Source organism: Conger conger, chromosome 3 (genome assembly GCF_963514075.1).
Source record: "Conger conger chromosome 3, fConCon1.1, whole genome shotgun sequence".
NCBI lineage: Eukaryota > Metazoa > Chordata > Actinopteri > Anguilliformes > Congridae > Conger > Conger conger.
The window spans coordinates 58,973,274-58,995,333 of NC_083762.1; the positions used below are offsets into that span (position 1 = coordinate 58,973,274).

The following is a 22,060-nucleotide window of genomic DNA, read 5'->3' on the forward strand; positions in this document are numbered from 1 at the left end:
AAATATGAGACGAACATTGATGTTTCCCTTGGTTAGCAGTGGTTTCCTCCCTGCTAGTCTCCCATGGATCCCATTTTTGCACACTCCCTTTCTTATTGTGGCTAAGGTTAGATAAGTCTACGGTTCTTTGGACATTCTTCTAGGACCCTTTGTGACTTCCTGGTTGAGTTGTCACAGCCCCTTTGGAGAAATGGAGACATGGAGAAATTTTGGAAGGTAGGCCACTCCTGGGAAGATTCGCTACTGTTCCAGGTGGATAATGGCTCTTACTGTGGTTCGTTTAAGTCCCAAAGCCTTAGCTTTATAACCAAAGACTGATATATTTCTTTTTTTCTCATCTCTTCTGGAATTTATATTTATTTTATGCATTTTTATTATTATTCATGTTCTCATATCTATAAATCTCCTTGGCTATTGTAATAGTAGGCTATAGTGACTATCTTCAGTTGAAAGATTGGGAAAATATTATTCAATTATTTCACAATTTAATTATCTTATTATTTTCATACAAAAATCAGCCCAGCCTGTAGTGTAGTGGTTAAGGCACATGAGTGGGACCCGCAAGGTCGGTGGTTCGATCCCTGGTGTAGCCGCAATAAGATCTGCACAGCTGTTGGTCCCTAGAGCAAGGCCTGTAACCCTGCATTGCTCCACTGGAGGATTGTCTCCTGCTAAGTCGAATAAACTGTACTGTGCGACTTTCATTTAAACTGTGCCAAATGCCATTAATGTAATATAATGTAGCCCAAAAATGCTTTACACAAAATAGACAAGAACAAAAGTAAAACAATTAACAGTTAGATTGTAACAGTAAGTGACAACATGTTGAATCAAATTTTTCTGAATGTGCGATACAGTATTTTAAGGCCTTTGGTAAAACACTAATTTTTCATAATGGGCCCTTGACAGCGTCATAAAAATTTTAAGCCAAATAGCACAGCATATGTTTATTGATTCTTTTTTATTTTGGGGAGTGTACATTACTGAAACATGTGATTTATTTTATCTTTTTATAAGCCTGGAATTTTCCAGGGAACCTTGTACCTTTCAATGATTAGAGAAGAACCATGAGTAATTCACTGTCTTGTGAGTCATGACCTTATGACGACCCACCACCTCTTCAGTTTCTGATAAATTTCTTTTATCCCTCCTAGTATGTTTTGGGTCATTTTTCCATCTTGATACTGTGTGATTTTTTAAATTCTCTGTTTTGGTGGGATTCAAATAGTAAACATGCAATAAATTTAATGCCATGTTTTCAGAAGTCCTGTACCAACTTAATAGCATGTGTTGTATAGGCTTATTTTGACCACCAGTAACTGTATAAAATATCAGAAAATATACAACCATTTTTATCTCAGATTTCTTTGTGGATGATTCTATGGCACTTTTCCATATAGGTGTCAAACTTTCACTTCCTGTACCTCAGGCTCTAAAATGAGATGTTTGTCACCGATTTTTCATATTTATGGATAAAAGGCTAGTAATTTGGGAGACAATAAGAAGACGAAATAGAGAGTGCCAACATCTCCAATAGTTTTGTGTTCATGTTCATGTGGGGCGACATGGCTCAGGCAGTAAGAACAGTCGTCTGGCAGCCGGAGGCTTGCCAGTTCGATCCCCCTCCTGGGCTGGGTCGAAGTGTCCCTGAGCAAGACACCTAACCCCCACATGCTCCTGATTAGCTGGTCGGCGCCTTGCATGGCAGCCAATCGCCGTCGGTGTGTGAGTGTGTGTATGAATGGGTGAATGACAAGCATGAATTGTACAGCGCTTTGGATAAAGGCGCTATATAAATGCCAACTATTTACCATTTAAACTGTTGGGGTCAAACATAAAAGCGAAAATAAACTCTTAAAATAATAGGAGGGTTAATTTCTCCTCAGTTCTCTCTGAATATTTTCACTTCCTTCATTCACTGCAGTCCTGCAATGCATACATTTATGTAGATAAATAAATATTTGTTATGTCTTTGTATTATATATAATTACCGATCTCTTTACCCAATTCTGCAACCCCTCCCATTTTTATAGTCAGAATATTTTAATGTACAGAGACATAAAGGTTATTAAAAGTCACATAATAGTCCATAAGATTTGTCACACTTTTTCTTACATCACTAGAAGAATAAAACCACTGACTGCATCAGAGTTACATGTAACTGTAATTCCAGTCACCATGTTGGATGCAAATGTTAAAAAGCTGACAAAAGAACCCGAAGCTAGCACTGTGCAAAATGCAGTTATTTTGCATTCTCCAACCTCATAACCTAATTTGCCTACCTGTAAAACAACTCCAGCAGAAACAGTGTCAGGTCAAACCAATGCAAATGATCTACCATTTAAATCAAGTTATTATAATGTGGAATGGTAAAACCTCTACTTCTTTGCCAGTTCACTCAATTGTACATTGCAACAACAATAATGATATACTATTATTCGTATTATTATTATTATTATTATTATTATTATTATTATTATAAGAATGTTCAGACGCAATATTTGTAGTTTGAATGTCCCATTTTTTAAAATGATTTCATTAAATGCATTGCGTAGCTATTCTAAGCGTGTTTCTATGAAATTAAAGACTACATACACAACAACTATCGTGACAGCGATAAACTAAATTGAAACAATGTGTTTCGGACAGTACAGCAGGGGGCACCAAGATCATTGGTATTTGTAATAGTAAGGCTATATCGCTTCAAGTTGAAATAAATGAAGGAGATCCACCCTGCAGTTTACAATTCACTGTGCTGAATGTGCAAATTAGAGTAATTAAAACAAACACGACATATTAAAATCTATGGAAAACAACTTTTCTTTGTTTTTCTAAGTTGACGGAGAAAGCCCTTCGCAACGTCACATCCTGTTGAATTCCTTCCCCTTTTCAATGCCTGTGCGTCCGGAGGGAGGGGTTCCGTAGCAGCGGTTGGAAGCATTGAAACTCGGCTCCCCTATGCCTTGGTACATTAATGCTTTCATCAAGATAGCATCCAGAAAGAAGAGAATTCAAGGTTAAAACTCGGTAAGATTTTCAAAACAGTTTTTTTGATCAGTATGTTTGACGGTAGATCTTTACACCGAAGCCGTACAGGGACCGACTGTTATCTTTATTCATTTGGCTAAAAGATACAGCTGATTATGTTTAGCGTCAATTGATTGACAAACGCGACAACCAATAGAGTTCAATATGCGTGAGAGTCACCGCGTGACAAAGTACACGGACCCAATCAGAAGCTGGCTTGGGTATGAGAAAGGCGGGGGTTATTTGGGATGTGGCAGAGGAGAAGGGTGGATTACACAGGAAGGCACGGGTTGTAGTCAGCTATCAGATGTTAAATGTGTAACTGTTGACACGGTTGGGGCGCCTAAATTCCGAGCAATATTAAGATCACGTGTACCTTGCTCATATCACAACTTTGAAAAGTTATTTCTCTATTTTTCATAATGCTACATCTGTCTCAGTGATCCATTTTGTGGCTACAATAGCTAACTTAGCTCTGTCTACAGCTAGCCATTTCCTTTGCCATGGCAAGCTTAGTAAACTTCCCTTTAAAGTAATTCCTGGCTAACTTTCTAAATTAGTTTACGCCAGCAGTATGTTAGGCACGTAAATGTATACAGTACATCTGCACTTGTGTTGAATCTAACGTTAGTGCAGTCATGGTAAACCGGTTCCGTTTCTTGGTAATGATGGCCATATATTAAAGTGGTGTTTTGAAATATTTCTAGCTAGTCAATCTTCCCACACCCTGAGGCTAACAAGACGAACTAAACGGTTGTACAGTCCTTTGTCATGGCATTTAGCGAGCCAGCTAACCTACCATACAAGTAACCACTCCAATTATGTTCGTTACACACTCCGGTCGTGCCCAGATGTCGCAGTGTACGTCTGTACTACAGGCTCTATTTTCAGCGGGAATCGAGGACAACGGCATCATCTCTTTTGGGACAATACAACTACTCATATCTTGCAGTGGGGCAGATAGACAGGCGAGAGAGATGTAGGACAATTTCAAAAAATAATTACTTCCTCGTTCATCATCTGTGCAGTTAGAATTAAAAAAAAAATATATATACACAGATTAGAGAGGGCACGGACTTTCACTTATACCGTGGGCCCTACCAGTTTCGCTCGCTGGTGCGCTTGTTACTAAAACACTGTTCAGACCAGCTTTTATCCCTGACACCAAACCCTTAGTAGCTGTGCTTTTGTTTCCGAAACTAAACCTTCAGCAGGTATACTGTTGTTCCTGACACTTAACCCCGAAGCGGTCTACTGTTGTTTCTGGCACTAAACCTGGTCTGTTGTCTCCCATATGCTTGTTGCCCACATATACTGTGGCTGAAATCTGACATCAGCAAAATTGGTGTTTTTCCATCCACCCAGCACTAGTATAGTTAATTTAGATATAGGGCATATTTCAGAGATAATTAAACTGCTCTGCCAATGCCAACTATGGCAGAAAACACTGGCTACTGAAGTTAGAGCTTTTTTGTCTGGAGAATAATTTCTCTGTTGACTGGTTTGGAAGATCAGAATGCGTTTCTGCATGCGAGACTGCTCTCTACCTGACTTTGTAGGGTACCGAATGAATCGAAAGATACAAAAGTTAACTTTGTAGCTGGCCTAATTTATAGTGACAGCCACTTATAATATAATGAGCAAGGCCATCTTCTAGACCGTTGGCTATAATGACATGGCCTGTAGAGTGTGGATAGCACTGGCTAACACTGCAAGCTTTTGGGCAGAAGTGAAAGTGAGTTGCAGACTTTAAAGCCCCTCTGCTGCTTGCTTTACAACCTGTGCGGTCCATTAGTGTGACGCTGATATCCCAGATATACAGCACTCCCAATACATTCATAAACCAGGTTTGGAACTCACCATTCTTTTATTTCCTTGATGTTTTCCCACTACGAATCTATGTGTGTGAAGGCAGTGGAAGTTGCTCTGTGCTTAAGAGAGGGCAGGTGGCCCTAACCGCACTCTAGACCAATTTGCTAGCACCCTTACTCTCTGCTTTGAGACATGTGAGCCTGGTGTTGGCTGTATTCGATTTAAATCAACAGCCCTGCAGCAGGCTGAGTATGTTTATACTGGAAACAGTGGGACGGCAGACATTGGTATTATGCATGTTGGGGTGGGGGGTTCACACCTCACCAACAGGCACACGTGAGTCCAGGCCAGGTCAAGTAGCTGCTGGTGAGACAAATTAATTGCTTAGCTCAGCAGTGAAAGGAGCGCCAGATAACCTTGTATAAAATGGCTGATAATTAACTGCCATTATTCATTTCCATGCCTGGAAACCGTGAGTGGAGGTGGAGCAGTTTTCTCCGAGTCATTACTTGCATAGGGAGAAAAATTAATTTGATACAGTGTTCAGTTCAACTGTAGCTATGCAAAATGAGCAGGGTTCAGTTATTTGAAGACTCAGCTTAATTTTAGGAACAACTGAATAATTGTACATTAGATTAAATGAAAATGCATTCAGACACTTGTACCGGAACGTTCTTCACTGCCTATTTGCCTTGTCGTATGTCTTCCAGAAGGCTTCGACACCAGGATGACCCAAGTAGAGGTCAAGCTTTTAGAGCGCTTTGCCCAGCGTTGCCTTAAAAAGTCTTTGACCCCCATGTTTTTACACACCGGTCTGGTTCTTGACAACCAGCGATGGCAGTGATTCGAAAAAGCACCCAAAGTGCTCCCTGAGCTCACATTCAGCACATTCCTAGCCTCTTTCAGAGTAGATTGAGGCTAGTCACCAACACACAACTGGAACTTTATTAGATAGAGTTTTGTGCTGAATAGGGCTTTTATTGGTGATGGTTGCTCCTGGACTGAGTATATTGGACAGTAAGTCTGCAGTTGAATCACCTGCAGGCTTAAAACATGCAATAATATCCCTTGCTCAAAATGGTAAAAGCTAAACATTTGATAGAAGGTAGAAAAATGCTCAGAAATTGATTAGCGTTCCATTTGTCCAGGCTTTGTTAAACTAAGTAACTCACCGTGTTCCAAACACTAAGTTAGCGCACCATGTTCCGAACAGTGCAACTTTCATGACGAATAACAAAAAAAATCACTTCCAGATAAGCTTTGGTTTTTGTGTGTGTGTAAATATAATTTCTTCCGTTTTTCATAAAAACTTATTACGAGTCACATACGCAACATAGTTATTGTGCTTCGCAGTGACATTGTGGCGGGGAAGCTGTTGCTAACAAGAGACTACAAACCGGGCAGGCTTATACAGCGGTGTTTGGACCATCGTCAGCTTACACAAACACAGGGACATTGCACATATTTGTCATTTTGTCTATAATTATTGGTCCAATTCACATCAATCAAAGTGTTTTAGTGTCTGAGATGGTAAAAACAACCATAATCATATCCCACATTGAATGGATGTTAACTTACAATGGAAGCGGCTGCTTCCCTGTGTTCTGTTTGTGTTCTCATTATGGTGCTCCCATTATTCATTTATTCACCGACTCGGATCCCCCTTAACCAGAGCTGACATTCCTTATCTAGACCCTAACTCTACATGGTTACCCTCTCTGGTAGTTTATAGCTGCACTGCAAAATTTAACAAGCCTCTTAACGAGTCCCACTAAACCTTGTCCTGTCATATCAGATCTGCCTACAGTGCATTTAATCATACCCCTCCCAGTCCTTTAAACAGTCCTGGGACTGATACCGCCAGCAGCCCTGAGCTGCCCTCCTGCTTTCCTGGCTTTGTTGATGGAAGGTTGGGCTCATAAGGTGCATTCAGGACAGTATTTCTGGAAGCACAGACCCTGTGGGAAAACTGTTCATTTGAGAAATAGGGTCATTTGTGTGTGTGTGTGTGTGTGTGTGTGTGTGTGTGTGTGTGTGTGTGTGTGTGTGTGGGAGTGTGTGGGAGAGGGGGGGACTTTCCTGATTGATCACAGACCAGCGCAGATGCCGGAGGGCGGCAGTTTGCGGAAAGAGACTGTAAACACTGTCAGAGCGGTGGGTTTAATTTGTGACTCGGGGGTGAGCAATCCACCCGGTGTCAGCCAGCGCTGTCGGAGGGGAGGCCCAGTGCAGCCATGTCTTCTGAGGAACGTATTCTCCATCCAGTCTGGCAGGCACTGGATGCTCCGTGATTGACCCCCCTCTCAAGCTCCTCCCCTTCCTGGGGGTCTGCTGACTTGCATCAGGAGTAGGCAAGTTGTGCAATTGGTTCAGTGTGGAAAAACATGGAAAAAAACAAGAAGAAGAAGAAGAAAAAAATAGTTCATGCAGCAGAACAAGAAGGAAAAAAATGTAGTTCATGGAACATATCAGCAGTGAGCTGTAGTTGGCAGGTCCGGCTCTAACGGCTGTCAGGGGGCGGGGCTTGTGTAGCTCTACACAGACAGGAAATGCCTCTGCAGTCAGCTGGGCGCTGCCTGTGGGGCTACATGCGTGTTCGGACTCGCCACACTCTCCACACTCTCCACCGACTCCTTTCAGTGTCTGTGAGACGAGGGATAGGTTACTCTGCACGCAAGCAGAACCCTTTCTCATTATAAAGCCATGCTAGCGCTCGTAAGCACTGTTAATTCGATTCTTGAGAACACCTTTGATCTGCCATTTACCTGTCGTTACCTTGAGCCATAAAAAAACAGTCAGCTGCAAGCCGTTAATTCAAGGTCACCCTGACAACGGTGTGTCCTTATCAGTAACGTTAATGAGCTGCAGGTTGTGATTAGTTCACTATGAAGGGGGGGATTAAGGTTGATGTAAGTTTGATGTAAGGGCGAGGGCTATGGCCGACCAGCAGCCTGCTGCTCTGAGAAACTGAGACCACATTGGGGCGCACTTCCTTGGCCTCCAAGCATGCGTTTCCCTTCACCCAGCCTCCATTTCCTCTTGGAGCAGAAGGGAAAAAGGCCTTTCCTCGTTGTTTATGTTCTTTAAAAGACACCCAGACTGATATTAACGAGCCTCTCCATCATTTCAGCCGAGCGCCAGAAACAGTTTGACTGTGGCTGGACTGCGTTCCAGGAAGTACTCAGCATGCATGTATTTACAGTGAGTGGGGCCTGCTCTGTGTTAAATATAACACTGGGGGTGTGAAGTTAGACTTGGAGGGAGTGTTTCAGGCTCCATGCTTATTACCCATTCGAGCCATAGACTGTAAAATAAATATGGACCAAGTGCCTGTTAGGTCACCCACTGACTATCGATGGGCTTGTGAAAAGCGTTTTGAAGCCCGGGAAGTCAAGTTTACGCCATGTTGTACGATTTGGAGCCAGAGTCTGCGCAAAAGGGAAGTCGATTAAGTGTTTGAGAGAGTGAAGTAATCTTTCTCTGATTCGTCCACAAAGTATTGCTGTATTGCTTTGTATTTGCACCGCAATTGTTTTCAATTACATTGAAAACAGGTATGAATGTCCTATCCTGGAGCCAACCGCTGTGGCGCTAGTGAGCAACGTCTCTCAGCACTCTCAGCGTGACCAGAGAATGAGCTCCGAAGAAGTAGCCCGGTCTTGGCCACTTGTTTCTAACGCCTCGCCCTCTCCCTCTCTCTATCAGGGGTTGAAGGGGAGTCTTATTGCCATGGTGACCCATTGATGAAGCCCCAGGCCTGGAGGGGCCGGGGTTTGTTCCATGATCCCTATCACTGGGGGGGGGGGGGGGGGGAGCACTGGAAAGTGAAAGGGAGGAAAGGAAAAGGGTGGTGGAATGAGAGAGGATAGATAGGAAACAGAGCTAGAGATGACAGGAAAGAAACAGTGGATGGGGCGGGGTTAGCAGCAGGCTTGCGGTTGCAGCCTGCCCTTTCAATCACGTCCTCACGAATGTAGTAAAAGATGCACTGCTCACCAAAATTATGGCCATGCCGAAAGGCCAGCGCACACCAAGGTCATCGCAGAGAGTTTTGAACACCCGGAACCCACGGCATCGCACCCCTATAGGCTCTGCTGCCAACCCCAGGACACAAGATGTTTGTTCGCTTCTATCCTTGAGCCGATTAACATGAGAAGGGCTGCGCTAGGCTAATTCCCGAGGGATAATTTAGCGTTTTTTTTTCTTTCTGTTTTACTCGGTTGAAATTCAGGGGTGTTGTAGAGACTTAGAACAGACCCGCTATTCTGCGCTCTTCTACCCAAATCTCTGAAAAGAGCCCCTGTGTAGCCCCTCTTTCCTCACTTAGCATTCAACATGTCTCCCTCACCAGAATGCCTCTCTCAGCCTGAGTCCCTGGCCACATTAAATCCGTTTATACAGTTCATCTCAGGTTCATAATTCACACGTCTCAAATAAGCCCTAGACCCAGTCGTCTGGCTGAGTGCTCATCCACGTGTCATGTAGCCGTAAATCAGGGCCGGTCAATCTGAAGCTTCTTGTTGGCCTGTTTCAGACTGCACACAGGGGAAATCCTCTTGGAGTTCCCTTAGTCTTTTTCAGTCAAGCTGCAGCACGGATAGTTACCATGGAGATTCCTGTCGGTCATCATAACGCTAACAAATCTCTGAATTCTCAGACTCTCCGAACTGCACATGAAAGCACCTGGCTGCTGAAAGCAGTTACACTGCCCCTGTGCTTGAAATGTGTGTGTGTGTGTGTGTGTGTGTGTGTGTGTGTGTGTGTGTGTGTGGGGGCAGGCATAGGCATTTCTGGGTGCCTGCATGAATGTGTGTGTGTGTGTGTGTGTGCGTGTGTGTGTGCGTGTGCGTGTGCGTGTGCGTGTGCGTGTGCGTGTGCGTGTGCGTGTGCGTGTGCGTGCGCGTGCGCGTGCGCGTGCGCGTGCGCGTGCGCGTGCGCGTGCGCGTGCGTGTGGGGGGCATCTTCACAGGGGAACTGTACAGAATTTGGACTATTGTGAGGGACCAATGCAGCTGTTGACATTCCGACTTATCTAAAGATTTGAAATTTTGCTGATTTAGTTTGCCTTTCGCCCAATGTATGCTGGGACAGGCTCCAGCCCCCCTGTGACCAAATTCGGGATAAGCGGGTTAAGATAATGAATGGATGATTTAGTTTGTCGTGGGTTCATTTCTTAGCCTCCCAAAATCCTGTTTGGTGAAGCAGGAGAGAGCAGTTGTATCCCGGCCCAGCAAGGCCATGGACAGGAAATGATGTCGCTCAGGAAGTGCAGGGGCCAGAAGACAGGAAGCAAGCCTGTCTTTCACATTTACTGGCACACGCCTCCAGCGCCTCTGCTTTCCTCATTGTGTGCTGCAGCAGGGCCTGGCTGAGTCAGTCACCTAGTGCCCTGTATCCATGCTGCCAACACCTGATTTGGAAATGTGAGTCATCCCTTTCTCATTATATTACATTCGTTATTTAATTGACGCTTTTATTCAAAGCGACTTACAGTTGATTAGATTAAGCAGGGGACAATCCCCCCTGGAGCAATGTGGGGTTAAGGGCCTTGGTCAGGGGCTTAACAGTTGTGGAGATCTCATTGTGGCCACACCAGGTCTTGAGCCACCAATCTTCCAGGTCCCAGTCATGTACCTTAGCGACTAGCTAAAGGCTGCCTCGCGTTCTCCCTTTCTCTCTGTCCTGCTCTTTCTCATTCCCCTCTTTCTCTCCCCCGTTCTCTTTCTCCCTCCCTCGTGCTCTTGCGCTCTCTCTGTTTTTCTCAGTCTGACTGGAATCCAGCCAGACTGCTGCGCGCTGCTCAGTTTTTCACAGCTGATGGAAGTTTAATCTGGATGGACGGCAGGCGCTCTGCCTCGTCCTTTAACTCTTCAGCTCCCTGCAAATGGACACAACAGGAAACGCATTGAATACAAAACAACTACAGTGGTGGAGACCCGGGAGGTATATCACAAAGCAGGGTTACTGAGTTAGCTGGATAAGTTCACCGAGTAAAACCTGGAACAGCTGTTTTTTCTTCAGTCCGTGTTTCAGTTCTGGAAGGGTTCTCGGTTTTACTCAGTGAATTTATCTGTCTGTAATCCTGCTTCATGGTATACCCCCTGCTTACTTCTTGCAGATTAACTGAACCTCCCGGGCCAACTAGACCAGATGCTAATAAAGTGTATCATTGTGAGTGTTTACTATGCTGGGCTTTCAGTGCGTTTCAGTTTGATCCCATCCAGCTGTGTCGTGTTGCGTTAATACTTAGAGAGCAGAGAGACTGAGCCAACCACTTCAGGCAGCCGTCCAGATCAGTTTGCCGATTGGACGTAGCCGAGCAACCTGTAGTTGTCATAACTGCGAGGCGCGAGCCGCTTCGGAATGGTGTCGGAATGTGTGATTGGCGCGGTAGGGAATTCGACAACCGACACTCGGAATGAACGCACAAGTCTGCCGTTCTCCACATCCTTCAGCTGCTAGGCGGCTCTTTGGAGAAGCGGAGATTATCTTTTAATGAATTATAACCGGCGTGTCATAAAGTACTTTTCGCACAGGATTAATTGGACGGCTCCCTTCTAAGCCTGTGGGCTTACCGCAAACAGAAATCCATATAAGGTCTTACGGGCCAATGAGAAGCCCTTTGGAGAGGGATTTTGTCGAATTTTATCGATGTCGATTTGCGCGCGTTTCTGGGTAGAGCGAGAGGGATGGAGAGGAATAGAGATAAGAGGTAGACAGAGAGAGGTTACTGGGGAGGGTTGCCCGCGGTCCTTTGGGGATCCTAATGAATTTGACTTACCGCGAGATTCATCATGCATATTTCAGTAGTCTGCATGGAAACAGTAGTACACCAGTGGTGTATCTGGGTCAGTCACTCAATCTGAGATTTCTGTGGGGGTGTCCTTCATTTAACCTTTTCTACTGGCCAACTCTTTATGTCCCTAACATTGACTCCAGTACCGTTTGATTCGGTATCCCTGTGGGGCATATACTCCTGCAGTGATGGTTTCTTTTTTATGTGTGTGTGTGTGTGTGTGTGTGTGTGCGTGCGTGCGTGCGTGTGTATGTGCGCACACATGTGTTCCTGCTTTTGTGGAACTGACCTCCTTTAAGAATGGCTGACATCAGCATGTCCTGATTCTTTTGGTTACCCTTTCCTGTACCTTGTGCCATTTCACTAATGACCTCCATATTTCCATGGTTTGTGAAAACAAAGACAGGAAGTAGCAGGAGAGGAGAGCCTTCCTGGGGGTTAAAGGGGGTGGGGTGGGGTGGGTTGGGGGCATTAGTGCTCTGGGTAGGGGGAACCCCAGAGAGAGTGAAAAAGTTTTCATTTGTTTGATCATGATGTCACATGGTTGACTCTATCCACGGGTCTTTGATTTTGCAATGCTGACGTATGTTTGAATTTATACTGACGACCACAGAACTGTTAGCCCTCTAATGTAAATTTGGGCTTCTTCAAATGGATGTGGTATTATGCAACATTTAATTGTTATACTTAATTTACTTAATTAAAATATGTGAGGTTTAAATGGCTCACAATTTATATTTATAACAAATTCCCTGAGCAAAAAACAAAACTGTCTGAGAATTGTTCAAGCAAATAATGCGTATTCACAATAATATATATTAGTGTGAATATTGCTGTTAGATTATAGTGATTTTTATGAGTTATTTGTTTTAAATCGATACACAACATTTTCCAATGAAGCAGTTACACATCTAAGCGTGACCATCCCTACAGATAATCCCATGATGCAGTGTAACTGGCTGTTTTGTGAAACTTTGGAAACTGGCCCATTGTGCTTATTTTTTTCGCATGTTGAAGGGCATTATAATGAACCCTGGTTGATAAACGGATCATTGTTGATCTGCTTTCAAATTCCACAATTTTGAACCGATTTTTGAAATTCCATGCATTTTAAAGCATATTTCATAGCTTTCTAAAAGAAGAGCTGCTTATATTATTTATTCAAATTCTCTGGCTCCATTCCATGGTCGGGTTGGAGTGTGCATAGTTGCTCACATAGCATCCTAGGAGGTCATTTTGAATTTTTAGCATCTTGCAGGAATGGAGAAGAATAACCGAGTTTACTCTGAGAAGGATTTCGTATTGGTTGCCTTGGTTACCTGTCAGATGAGATGATGTAGACCAGGGGTAGGCAACCCTTGTCCTGGAGTGCCAGTGACGTTTCTGGTTTTTGTTCCACCTCAGCTTGATCACAAGAGTTAGACGGATAATTTAAAGTCTGAGCCTGAATATTGTGAATGGTGAAACACTTGGTCGCCTGCCTTCATTAAACGTGATTCGTTAAAATTAATCCAGTTATGTAGTTTTAGGTTAGGACCAACTCTGGCGCTCCAGGAATAGGGCTGCCTACCCTGCTGTAGACATTTTTCAAGAAGCTGGCAGCGTGGGAGCAGACCTGTCTGCTTACTGAGGGGGGCTGTGAGGTGAAAGGCCTTATGGGTAACGGCCAGGCCTTTCCCATGAAAACTCCCCTGGGAGGGAGAAGGAGAGACAGGGAGGGGGAGGAGGGAGAGTGAAGTTGAGAGAGAGAGAGAGAGACCAATAGACACACAGAAAGCATGACGGATGTTGACTGTTCTACTCTTTTGTACACTGGAAGTTGTCAGACCTGTAGGGGAATAACAGACCTGTAGTGTTTGTCTTGTAAACATTGAGCTGTACCTGCTGATGACACTTCCCTGTAGCGGAGAGACTTTGCGTTAAGGTGAGTTTCCTTTGGGAGCCATGTAGCTCGGTTTCCTGTTTTAAGCCTTCTATGAGGGACAGAAGGTGAGGTTTATCCTTGTCTGCGGACATCCTGTGGGAAGTTTCTTTCCCGGCTGTGGCCGGAGCTAACAGGACAGGGAGGGAGAGAAGAAAGCGGGGTGTCTCTCTACACACCTCGCTACAGGATGTGATGTAATGTTACTGAACTGCCTGTCTGACAGAGAGGACTCTAAGAGATGTACAGAGACAGAGACAGAGACAGAGACAGAGACAGAGACAGAGACAGAGACAGAGACAGAGACAGAGACAGAGACAGAGAGAGCGCTTGCATGTGTGTGCATGCGCACACATACTTGTGTGTATGTACGTGTGAGTGTGCATTCATGCGTGCGTGTGTGTGTGTGTGTGTGTGTGTGTGTAAACGTGTGCATAGTGGATATCCATAAGGTAATCCTAAAGGAACCAGGTCAGTCCTTTGAGGGCCACTGATGGTGTGATAAGAGCTAGCACTGGACGGCCCTTTTTCCACCCGGGCGTCTCCATGCACAGGCCCGGTTTCCACGGCTGTGCAGTTTAAATCTCTCCACTTCCCTCAACCATGAGCCAAGGACTCCATTATGGCTCCTGAAGGTCCACCTGAGTGCGAGAGACACTAAGGCTGTGTTTGAAACCGCATACTTGGCATACTACCCGTACTACATTTAAATGAAAATCAGCCTGAAATTTAGTACGAGTGGTATGCCCGTATGTGGTTTTGAAGGCAGGCAAAGACGAGATACGGAATGTCGTGATTGTGTGGAGATGTGTGTGTGTGTGTGTGTGTGTGTGTGGGGGGGCCATGGACTGCCTCAAACACTCATAAGCTTGTGATTTCTGCTGAAATGCATTTCTTCTCCACCCACCATCTCTTTGGTCTTTGGAGTGTGTCAGTGGTGTAGGGAAGAGGAACTCATAACACAGGTTTTCTGCCAGCTAAGTGAACATTCTGCGTAATAATTATTCACAATTAGACACGTACTTGGTGTATCTTCACAGCTATTAGCATAAAATAATAAAATCATCGGGTCTAAAACCAGGCTGCCTTAAATCTGATCAACCACAGAACTCTGGACACAAATGTTTGGCTTAGCCAAATGATTACCAACTACAGTACAGTCCATATGTATTTGGACAGTTTCTGTTCTTTTGACTTTTTTGTAGTTAAAGTGAAGACTCCCCTGCAATGTTGCGTGTAGGAATCACATTTTTTATGCATAGTCCACCCCATTTTAGGGGACCAAAAGTAATTGGACGGTTGGCTTCTCAGCTGCTTCATATCTTCCTCAGTGTAGCTATAAGAAAGCTTTCAGTATCTAGTTTTGATTCTGGGCTTTTGAATGCCTAAAGGAGTCTGTTGTTGACGTTTGTTTATGTCATGAGGCCCAGAGTTGTGCCAATGACAGCCAAGGGAGCCATTATGAGGCTGATAAATAAGAAAAAAGAACAGAGACAAAGGCTAAACAATAGGTTGTCCCAAATGCCAACTGTCCAAATGCATACGGACTGCACTGTGTATCATATTGGGTAGTTTTGATCGTCAGGGTCTTTATCAGGCTTGCACACCGCTGCGTCTGCTACATGAAGTTCTCCGCTGTGGGAATAGGTGGCATTGCCTCCCTGGAGGTGAACGCTTTTATCGAACCCTTAGTATCCCCATTTATGGAGACGCTGAGGCGGTGTGATATTATTGAGCTCGGTGCGGATTATCAGGGATTCCTTTGACCCTCGTGGCCTGAGAGCGAAGAATCAATAACGTGCTCCCAGCTCCTCTCTGGCCCCACCTCCGCTGTCGGTCTGCAGGACTGCGGCTGATGTCCATGCAGTGGTACAGTAGTGGTGCGGTCATTACGGTACCGCCTCTCACTACAGTCCAGTCTTTCCCTCCGCATTAACTTTGGCCTAATTGTCTGGCTATTTTTAACACAATACAAAAGGCTTAACCACTTCTTGTTCATGTCTTGGCCACTGTCTGACTGAATTTAAGTGGATTCCCTGATGAAATTCTTCAAATTGTTGAAAGCCTTAACGAAACCCCCTCAGCCACCGAAAGCACCTGGTATGTTCCAGAACTTCACTCTGACAACACATCCGAGATCAAATCTGTGCTTGTAGTCAGTACATTGTTTAGCATTTCAGGACTGCGTGCGTGCGTGCTTGCGTGCGTGCGTGTGCGTGCATAGTCTGTCATTGACTGAGGTGTATCTGCTCATCCACAGGAGGCTTCAGACAGTCAGTTTGGGTGTGGAAGGATCGCAGCGATGGCAGCCAATAAGAGTAAGAACCAGAGCTCGCTGGCCTTGCACAAAGTCATCATGGTGGGCAGTGGGGGCGTGGGAAAATCCGCCCTCACCCTGCAGTTCATGTATGACGAGGTGAGTCATCTGCCTCAGGGCAAAACGCCACATTTCACATTCACACAGGAAGAGCCGTGAACACAAACCTGAAAAGTGCAAACCTGGTTATGATTTGCATTTTATGATTTGCACTGGATAAGAGTGTCTGCAAAATTACTATAATGTAATGTAATGAAAATATAATCACAAGAGATGTAAGGCAGCCAACTGCTTGAGTGAGTCTGAAGCTTTGAGGGGAATAGCAAACGTTAAGTAAAACATGAAATAGACATGTCTAGTCTTTTGCGAGAAGCTGTCCAGCTTAGTTTGATCTCAAGTTGTGCTGTGAGCAGACTACACAACATTTGTTTTGGCTTCAATTACTTTTCTACGCCTTACAGACCTTGTCTGGTGTATTGGAACCTCTCAAAAAGTGCAAACCCAGTCTTCTGGTCCTCTTGGTTGGCTCAATTGCACCAGGCAAGATCGATCGAGCACAGAAAAGTATTTGAATCTAAAACAATAACGTATTTGCCTAGGGGCTGGTTGTGAGCTGCACACATTCAGAGGGGCTCAGCCTACTTGGAGCGTGTTGTCATGGTTTCCGGGCTTTTCCCTTTCCCGTTTCACAGTTTGTGGAGGACTATGAGCCGACCAAGGCGGACAGCTACAGGAAGAAGGTGGTTCTGGACGGGGACGAGGTCCAGATCGACATCCTGGACACGGCCGGGCAGGAGGACTACGCTGCAATCCGGGACAACTACTTCCGCTCCGGAGAGGGTTTCCTGCTGGTGTTCTCCATCACTGAGCATGAGTCCTTCACTGCCACTGCAGAGTTCAGGTCTGTCCTGCACTGGGGAACGCCCCAAAAACGCTGCACCCCGAAAACACACTGCACCATGAAACTCAGTCCACCCCAAGCTCATTGCACCTTTAAACTCAGTCCACCCCAAGCTCATTGCACCTTTAAACTCAGTCCACCCCAAGCTCACTGCACCTTTAAACTCAGTCCACCCCAAGCTCATTGCACCTTTAAACTCAGTCCACCCCAAGCTCACTGCACCTTTAAACTCAGTCCACCCCAAGCTCACTGCACCTTTAAACTCAGTCCACCCCAAGCTCACTGAACCCCAAAGCTCACTGCACCTTGAAAACGCTGCACCCCAAATTTGCTGAATTCCAAAACTCACTGTGTCCCAAACACAATAATGCATTTTACTGTAGCGTAGTGTGGTGTGGTGTAGGTCATAAATGAGAGTATTTCGCTACACTATAGTGGGGTATAGGATATAAATGAGACCATGTTGCTACAGTATAATGAGTGCATGTTGCTGGTTCATCATGGGGTCCCCTCTACAGTGAGAGTAGCAGGGTCCTGTGTGCTTGCTCCAGGCCTTTGTGATGATATGTGATACTCTGATGTGGAGCGCAAATCAATACGCTCATCAATATCCCTTTACAGGAATAAACTATCAGCGGGAGGTTACTGTATTGTTGGTAACTCAACGGGGGACAGAGTATGTCACAGAGAGGAGATTTAGACAACACTGAGAATGCACAGAGATAAGGGCATACACATTCACAACAGGAGGGTGGGATGTATTGTAGATTTTAACTAAGGGGGACGAGACCGGGCGTCCGTCGGCTTGCTGAGCGCGTCCGTCTGTCCGTCCCTCCCTCAGAGAACAGATCCTGCGCGTGAAGGCAGAGGAGGATAAGATCCCGCTGCTGTTGGTGGGCAACAAGTCTGACCTGGAGGAGCGCAGGCAGGTGATGGTGGATGAAGCCCGGGGCAAGGCGGATGAGTGGGGGGTGCAGTACGTGGAGACCTCCGCCAAAACGCGCGCAAACGTGGACAAGGTGCGTCCTCGGACCACACACACGCATAAACCACACACACGCGCATAAACACTCTTTTTAATATTCCAGTCGGACCTGGGTCAAATACGTAATTGTTTTGGATTCAAATACTTTGGAGCCTATACATTTTTTTTTTTTTTTTTTTTTTACTACGCCTTCTGGTCCTCTTGGTTGGCTCAGTTGTACCAGGCAAGATCCGTTGAGCACAGAAAAGTATTTGTGGATAATTAAAAGTATCCAAAACAATTACGAAATTCACTTGAGGTAAGATCCCAGCTGTGGAGTCACTGAAGATGCTAGGCTGAGCCTGGTCATCTCTGCTGTAGAGTCCGCTTTGTCTTTCTGGGTTTTTGCTGGCATACCAGTATCACAAATTGTTGTATTAGGTTACAGTGGCTGCATTGTATTAGCTTTGAATTGAGCAGAGTGAATATTCTCCCTGTTGTGAAATGGGTGGTAACTCAGACCAGGTTCTGCTCATTTAAAAAGGACTGCCCATGAAGCATCAGTGAAGCATCAAATCCTGTCTGAATGCTTTTAAAGGAAAGAGGAAGAACTAGGTTACTATTTCGCCCCTAGCACATTAATTCCTGCACAGTTTTTGCACCTGACCCAGTCTACTTGCTTAGAGTGGGTGTTGGGCAGATTACCTCATTTACATCACATGGGTGTCCTTATCAAAGCATCTGTGACCACCAGACCTGGGTCAAATACAGAATTGATTTAGATTCAAATGCTTTTCTGTGCTCAATTGATTATATCTGATGCAATTGAGCCAACCAAGAGGAAAAACACTGTTCACATGTTTACATTGCGACCCTTGGCAGAACCAGTGTCTTTTTAGACAACGCCAGAATAATCCCTCCCTGCTTGTACTGCAGTGGAAATGGATTTTTGATTAATTCGCGCGTTTGTCGAATAAGACCATTATGAAGATGCAGCAGCCGCTCTCATGGATACATTTCTCCACAGAGTTGGAAAATCCAGGTGCAGGAAGTAAAAGGACCTCCATGATATTTTGTTCCGACCACTTGGATTTCTAATCGCATCACAATTCAGTCAGGAGGTAGAACTAATTTGTGAAATCAGCTTAATTTGTGGCAGGACTTTTTCCTTTCAGACCACTGATACTATTGATACTAACCGCTGATACGATGTGTTTAAAGGAGTTGTTTCCATAACTCTTGATAATTTTTTGTTTGTTTTTTAATGCAGGTGTTTTTTGACCTGATGCGTGAAGTGCGAGCAAAGAAGGTGTCAGAAAACAAAGACAAAAACGGAAAGAAGAGCGGCAAGGGGAAGAAGAGCTTCAAAGAGCGCTGCTGTTTACTCTGATCCCAGCACAAACCAACCGCAACCACCAGTCGGAAAACAAAACAATCCCCTTTTTACCAAATTTGGCCATGGTGGGTTCATTCTTCAGAACCATTCTCCCCGAAACCCCTTTTTCTTTTTTTACATTACAAATTGTAATCAAATCCACAAATCCCCCCAGCACACACACACACACACACACACACAGAGCTCACCACTGGACGGCTGCTTCAATCCAGTAAGTGAGGCATCATGGGACTTTTTCTTTGTAAATTTCAGCTGCCGAATTGTTTCCAACACTAACCTTTTATTTCCTCTTTGTAATGTAGCTTTCCCGTTTGTATTTTTAAAGCTGTAAGTGCGTTGGCGGGGGGACCTGTGTTTATGCTGATTATTGTGCGCGCACACATTTTAGACATGGCAACCCGGAAGGGTTGTTGTCCTACCTGTACAAAGCACATGTCATTTTTCTATTGGGCGGTCCGTAACCGGGGCTATGCTTAGCTGCGACTTCATTGGCCTGTTCTGGAGATGAAAACCAGGTCCAGGTGGAAACAATGTTCTGCACCTGGTCTGTTTTCCCTCGGTCTCTTCTGTTGGGCTGGATGAGAACCATACAATGCAAACGCTGTACTATTGCAAAGCTCATGCTAGCTGTTAACTGCATAACCACACTGCTCCAGCGGTGCTCGCTATCCACACCGTTAGTGGAAGTTGAAGCGGCTAACATTCATTCACTTATCTTACTGTGGCCAAGTGGAGATGGTTTAAATGCTAGCAGTGCATGCTAGACAGAATCGAGCCTTTTACTGATTTCAGTGTTACGCAATTGCCATTGCGAACTCTAACGATGAGACTATTTTTCGGATTCAAACAGGCAGCTCAAATTTAGCTGGTGAAAGAGTTGGACAGAGGGAAAATACTGTTGAAAACCTGAGAACAGAGTCAAAGCCCTGGTTCTGGTTCCTGTTGTGCTGTAGGGCCTAATGGGGCCCTATCCTATCGATCTCTGAGGTAAAAAAAAATGCAGTGCCCCAGCTGCCTACAGAAGGGATTTGACCGATGGATCCTACTCAGGAACACAGACCATGGAATAGAGTGTATGGGGTTCCACCAGTTTGGTTAGACCATGGGTGTCAGAATCCAGTCCTAAAAGGTCACAATATCCAGTTTTCCATGGAGGAGAGTAAAGGTTATCCCTTTGGACTGGTGGTCCAGAAACAGCCAGAACAGTTAGCTCATAAGAGTCCTGGAACCCATTGTTATTACTCTGACCCTTACACACTGGAGAGTCATGCCCCCTTGTGCATATACACAGCACTGCAGTTTCAGCTTTGGTCCAAATCCCGCCCCCTCACAATTACAGTGTAGCCCAGGGCAGGGCTGTTCTATTCCTGGAAGGGTATTGCATTTGAAGGTTCTTTACTTCCATCAGTTATTCAGGCTCAATTAGCTAATTAACTCAGAGTGCCAACGGCGTATCATTCATAGAGCAATCGACACAAGGACCATTACGAGCTGTGACTCATGGGCTTTGAATGTTGAATGTTGCTAAAATTAGGTATCAGATATTTGATAAAGAACATAAAAAAAGTTGGAACGGAAGCCTGACCTAACACAACCCCCCCTCGCCCCACCTCACCATAGGTAGCTGACCTTCCTTCCTGGGTTTCTCTCCCATCTGCAGAAAAGGATTTCACTTGTGTGGTAGATAAAGAACATAGGATACGAGTGCACTACATTGCCAATATGGTCCAACAGATTGTTGAATAATCCACTATAACCCTGTGTGTACTGGGAAAATTGCCTTGTAGGTTATGGTGCCAAACTAAGGGTGACATTGTTCCCCGCATCCCCCCCTTACCCCTTTTTCTTGTCACTTTGTATAATTTTTTTCCTTTCGATTGCCTATGAAATATAACAGATTTGCAGTTTTATTCTCCCGATTCCAGTCTGTGGAGCAGTTTTATGGGAGTGTAGGTGGTGTTTTTCACCCTTGTCTTGACCACTCTACTCTTAAAAGGGATGTCCTGTCCAGACCTTTTCAAGCCCAATCGCCGTTTGTATGAATAATTCTTCAGTTCACTCGCTGTTTTTTGTAACATAACGTCAGAATATGTTGCCAAATAAACGCTTCTTCTTTGTAAACCTGTGATTCATCAAGTCTGCGTCATTGCCTTCAGAGGGGAAAATGAAGTTAGTTTTCAGCCAGGCTTTGGCAAACGGAGGACAGAAGGAAAGCACTCGTATTCAATTGTGTTTATCCATGCATTCCTGCAATAGAGACCATGCACACTGGCTGGGTTAGGGGAACTTTTAAGGCATCCTAGAATAAAATATGAAATTGACATGAAGGGTTATTGAAGGTAAGATGTAATGTCTTTCCCAGAAACTAGTCAGGAAATAGTCCAACCTTCCGGAGAAACCTTCACGGAGAAAAGGACCTCACCTCCGTGGTCCTCACTGGCTGTGCACACTGCTGCCCCCTGCTGGATGTGTTTGTATGATTACATTGTATTGGTTGCTATGCAATCTCACCATGGAATAAAAGGTTTTGTACATGGTGAATATTAAAATCGGTGGATTTATACAGTTTGATGGAAGAGCGGAGAGACGCCTGTCTGCTCAAGCTGGCACTGAAGCCAGCTTCATCAGAAGTCGTGGCATAGTTCTTATGCGTTTAATTATGTGTGCTGGATTATAGTCAAACTTCTCTGCACAGGAAATTATTCCTAGGATAAACAGACCAACTTCGTTCATAAATCCTATGCCTGAGACACTGACAATGGTACTTGGAAACTGACCTGGGTCAAATACGTAATGGATTTGGATTCAAATCCTTCTCTGCAGTCAACTGAGCTTGCCTGGTGCAACTGAGCCACCCAAGAGGACCAGAAGGCAGAGTTTGCACTTTTTTGAGCGTTTCAATATACCAGGCAAGCTCTGTAAAGCA

General features: G+C 44.8%; 1 protein-coding gene across 1 annotated transcript; it reads left to right on the forward strand.

Moving 5' to 3' along the window:
* Positions 1-2,885: 2,885 nt before the first annotated feature.
* ralba (v-ral simian leukemia viral oncogene homolog Ba (ras related)) lies at positions 2,886-21,255 on the forward strand. Its single transcript, XM_061234991.1, has 5 exons — positions 2,886-3,027; positions 15,817-15,972; positions 16,566-16,774; positions 17,616-17,793; positions 19,009-21,255. Exons 2-5 carry the CDS (start codon positions 15,859-15,861, stop codon positions 19,126-19,128), a joined length of 621 nt encoding a protein of 206 aa, XP_061090975.1. The 5' UTR covers positions 2,886-3,027; positions 15,817-15,858; the 3' UTR covers positions 19,129-21,255.
* Positions 21,256-22,060: the final 805 nt, after the last annotated feature.